Source organism: Pundamilia nyererei, unplaced genomic scaffold (assembly GCF_000239375.1).
Source record: "Pundamilia nyererei isolate P.nyererei 1_Seehausen unplaced genomic scaffold, PunNye1.0 scaffold00027, whole genome shotgun sequence".
In the NCBI taxonomy this organism is placed as follows: domain Eukaryota; kingdom Metazoa; phylum Chordata; class Actinopteri; order Cichliformes; family Cichlidae; genus Pundamilia; species Pundamilia nyererei.
The window spans coordinates 4,639,118-4,642,983 of NW_005187428.1; the positions used below are offsets into that span (position 1 = coordinate 4,639,118).

The 3,866-nt window shown below is 42.3% G+C and overlaps 1 protein-coding gene across 1 annotated transcript in view; it reads right to left on the reverse strand.

Moving 5' to 3' along the window:
• Positions 1-3,392, reverse strand: part of ppm1h (protein phosphatase, Mg2+/Mn2+ dependent, 1H) — a 39,584-nt gene extending 36,192 nt beyond the window's left edge. Inside the window, exon 1 of the mRNA XM_005728214.1 lies at positions 2,739-3,392. Coding sequence (XP_005728271.1) covers positions 2,739-2,971 — 233 coding nt within the window. The 5' untranslated portion in view covers positions 2,972-3,392. The remainder of the gene's footprint in view (positions 1-2,738) is intronic.
• Between the last annotated feature and the right edge of the window lie 474 nt (positions 3,393-3,866).

Sequence of the window (3,866 nt, forward strand, 5' to 3'; positions counted from 1 at the left end):
TCACAGCATTCCTGACTCTTTTTCGCCTGCACAAAACAGTCCCCTTTAGATTATGCCTTTGGCTACTGGGTATGATGGCCTCGGCCATCCTGGTAGTCTGGCTTGGCTGTTTAAGAGGGTTTCAGCGCTGGGTGGTTTCTTCAGGCGCTTCCTACTGTTCTTGTGAGGATTGACAATACCACCATGGGGGCTTATATTAGCCATCAGGGAGGGATGCATTCATGCTAACAGCAGCAAACATTTGTCCCTGGTAACCCTGTCCCAGGCAGGGTGAACTGTTTCCTTGATCTTGCACTCATAGGGGTCTTCTGAATTAAATTGAATTGAGGACCAGACACAGACTGTTTTATATAAAATCCTTCTCATGCACTTCAACAGTCTTATTCATCATCAAGTCTTAAATGATCCTGTTATGACCAATGACTGCTCGACTGTGTCAAAGAGCTACTTCCACAGTGTGGAGAAGCCATAATTCTGACTCCACGCCAAATAAAAGGGGGGAACCCTCCCAGGGATTGACACCTAACAGTTAAATAGTTAAAGGATTAAACTTCTCTTTCCTTTCTTTAAACAAAAAAATATTTTCAAAAAACTATTCAAAGGTCCCAAATATCTTATTTCACACACACACACACACACACACACACACACACACACACACACACACAGCTGGCGGGAGTATCCGCTGGATGTGTTAAGCAGAACTGTTGAACTGATCCTGCAGAATTATGCATCTCATTTGAATATGTTGATTTTTATAGCCACAGAAACCTTGTGACACAATGATGATGAATAACAATGATCACAGTATCTACACAAAAATCTGAATTTTCATTTTAATGGAAACTTTGATCATAAAAATAGTCGATGGCTTCTAAAAACAAAAGCCAGTCCTAATCTGCTCTTTTATGTCTTGAGATTAAAAATTCACTATGGTAGATTAGTAAAAATAAATAAATAAATAAGGGCGACTCCCACAATTTCTCTGTACTTCTTAAATCTACATGAAGAGACAGCAGATAGCTCTCCTAGTATTGAAACAGTCAATTTATCAACTAGCTGATCAGCAAAAAGTAATAATAATAATAATAATAATAATAATAATAATCTGCTGTATTTAAGCAAGACAGCAAGAAATGTTTTTTTTAAATTCTCTTCTTCCAACTTCTAAAAATTCAGGATTTAGGAAGTAATGTTTTTACAAATAACCAGTATTAACAGATCACACTGAGCTCTTGGAAATTATTTGGATCATTTCCTGCTATAGTTTAATGTTTTTACTGCATAAAGCAAGAGGAAACATTAACAAAAGATCAGGTCAACTGATAAGCCAAAGTGCTCTTTCAGGTCCTTGTCTCTATGCTGCTCAAGCAGCTGTGTCTTAAGAAAAGAGTGCTACAGCAAGAAAGCCTCGACTTGAGATGACATTCGCTTGCACTACTAAACTGGCTTCCTAGCAGGACTGCTAAACTGGAAATATTCGATTTCCATCCTGGTGCTCTTACTAAATGTAATCGATCAATAAGGAAAGAGAAACTTCTTTATAGAGAAACGGCATGAAGATAAGACTGAACTGGGGCGTGGGGCAGTCACGCACTGTAGGTGTAGGTTTAGGATTTTTAGGACAGGACACAACCTCACTGACTTTTTGTGGGACTGCATGAGTAGGAGGGACTGTGACTCTGCACTCTCAGGAAGCAGATAATAATGAGACATCCCCAGATTACTTGAGCTGTGTACATCAAATGTAAATGGAACATAGTGATGAAGTAATTATTTTTAAGCATGTAAATCTCAATGACTCATTTGTTTCCTCTCCAGTGTGTAGGCTTTAGAAACAGGTTGAATAATTCACCCTGTATTTTATCATGTTCCGCCATTTTAATTCAGCTGTGTTCCTTGCTGACCAAACGCCAAGCCAGAAATTGGCTTTTTATGACTCCAGCAGCTGCACTAAGCGCTGTTTATAACACAGTACGTCCATTAAGAATACATTGCAGTTTGTATTGCACTTTACTGCAGCCTTGGAAGGAAGATTCGTGAGAGCCAAATGTATGCCTAAACAGAAGATGTGATATCAATAATACAGCAGATGATCTCAGGTCCAGTTGCAATTTTGGTCTCAAGTTATCATGTAAGAGGATCACGGGAGTGTAACATAAGCTACATTCGAGGTAATTCCCCAGCTTTAAACAGATTAACTGAGAAAAACTATTGAAATGAGATTTTTCACACAGGGAACGAGTGAACCGAGTACAGAGATGAACCTGGAGACAGTTATTCAGATCCTATCTGTGAGTGCACTGCTTATCTCATACAATATCAAAGGCCTGTGACCTTGTGTTATCCAGCTTAACTGGCCTCGTTATAACCTGCTTTATGGTATCTTTCCCTTTTCTACACCATTTGAAAAATAAAGCATTCTTATCTGGTTACAGGGGAGAGATCACAACGACCTTCAGCTTGGTGGAGGTATTTTTATGTCTTGGAAATACAGGAAACCTTGATGTTTATAATAATATTTGGCATGGTGCATTATAGAGCCATCAGCTGTACTTGAACCTGTTTATCATCTGAAACATATGTGAAGTAGATCATAATAAGTAGAAGAATAAAGAGAGGGGCTTGTGTTTTCTGTTTACGCCTGTGTGAGTGCTCTCAGTGGTCCAGGAAGACCGCGCTCACTTCCAAAGGATGCTGCGTGGAAGAAAAGATGGACGCATACAGGTTATACTCACTCTGCGTAGCCGGTGGACCACGGCAGCCGCTTGGTCTCCTTCAGGATGAGGATCGGTCTTGCGATGTGATCCGCCGAACACTCGATCTCGTCTGGCGACAGTCCCAGGAAGTCCGGTCGGGTGTACGGGAATTTCAGCGGCAGATCCGAGCCGCTGGGATGGTCTCCGTTGGAGCCACCGGCCATCATACCTCCCATGAAATTGGCTACCGCCGACTTCACCCGCGTGAGCATGGTCCTGCTGCGGCGTGGGTCCAGGCAATGCGATTGCGTGAATGCCACCCCACCCCACACGCACCCCCCTCTTCCAGTCTCCCTGGCAGATCCCCGCACGGCGACGCAGATTCGCGGCGTGGAAGAAAGCAAAACACTCAGGATCCGCGGAAAGTCATTCGGCACAGCGATCCCTCTGCGAACACGGAAATAAAAGCTGAACAGGCTCTCTCTCTCTCACACACACAGAGCCAGACTGAGCTGCACAGCAGTCATGTGACAAACCGGTTGCTGCTGGTGGATTTGGTCGCTGGTAGCCTATCTCAGTGAGCCGCTTACTGTTGACAGTGCTGGAGGTCAAAGGTGCGTAATCCCGATGTGACGATTACCTCCCGAACAAGGTGCAACACAAGGCTTTGTAGCCTGAGAAAAAGGCGGTGACCCAAATACATACATATACATATAAATGGAGCCACACTGACTGAACAACACACAGTACAATAAACCAGCCGTGAGGGTTTCAGTGACTCTTTTATGGACATCTGCAGTCGTCTAATCTTTGTTTTTTCTTGACAAGGTGTGGTGCCACAGCTGTGTTGAAAAAATTAAAACCAGCTGTTTTGTTTCCATCTTTCTACAATTTTCTTTATCAAAAGATTGGAAATACAGTCATTGGGGAAAATGTGGTTATCAAAGGTCAAAGCCTACAACAGATCAAAGTTGTAGGCTATAACACAAATCAAGGCTACATGTGTAATATTCTTTTATCAAAAAGGCAGTTTTGTACTTTGAAGCTAATGTCCACAAGAAAGGGGTCCAGTCAACACAAATATGCAGTAAAAACCAGAACTGTTGTTTCAAATATGGCACTTACTGGGAGCCTTTCAGTGTCTAGTGGCATATTGCGTTACCACCT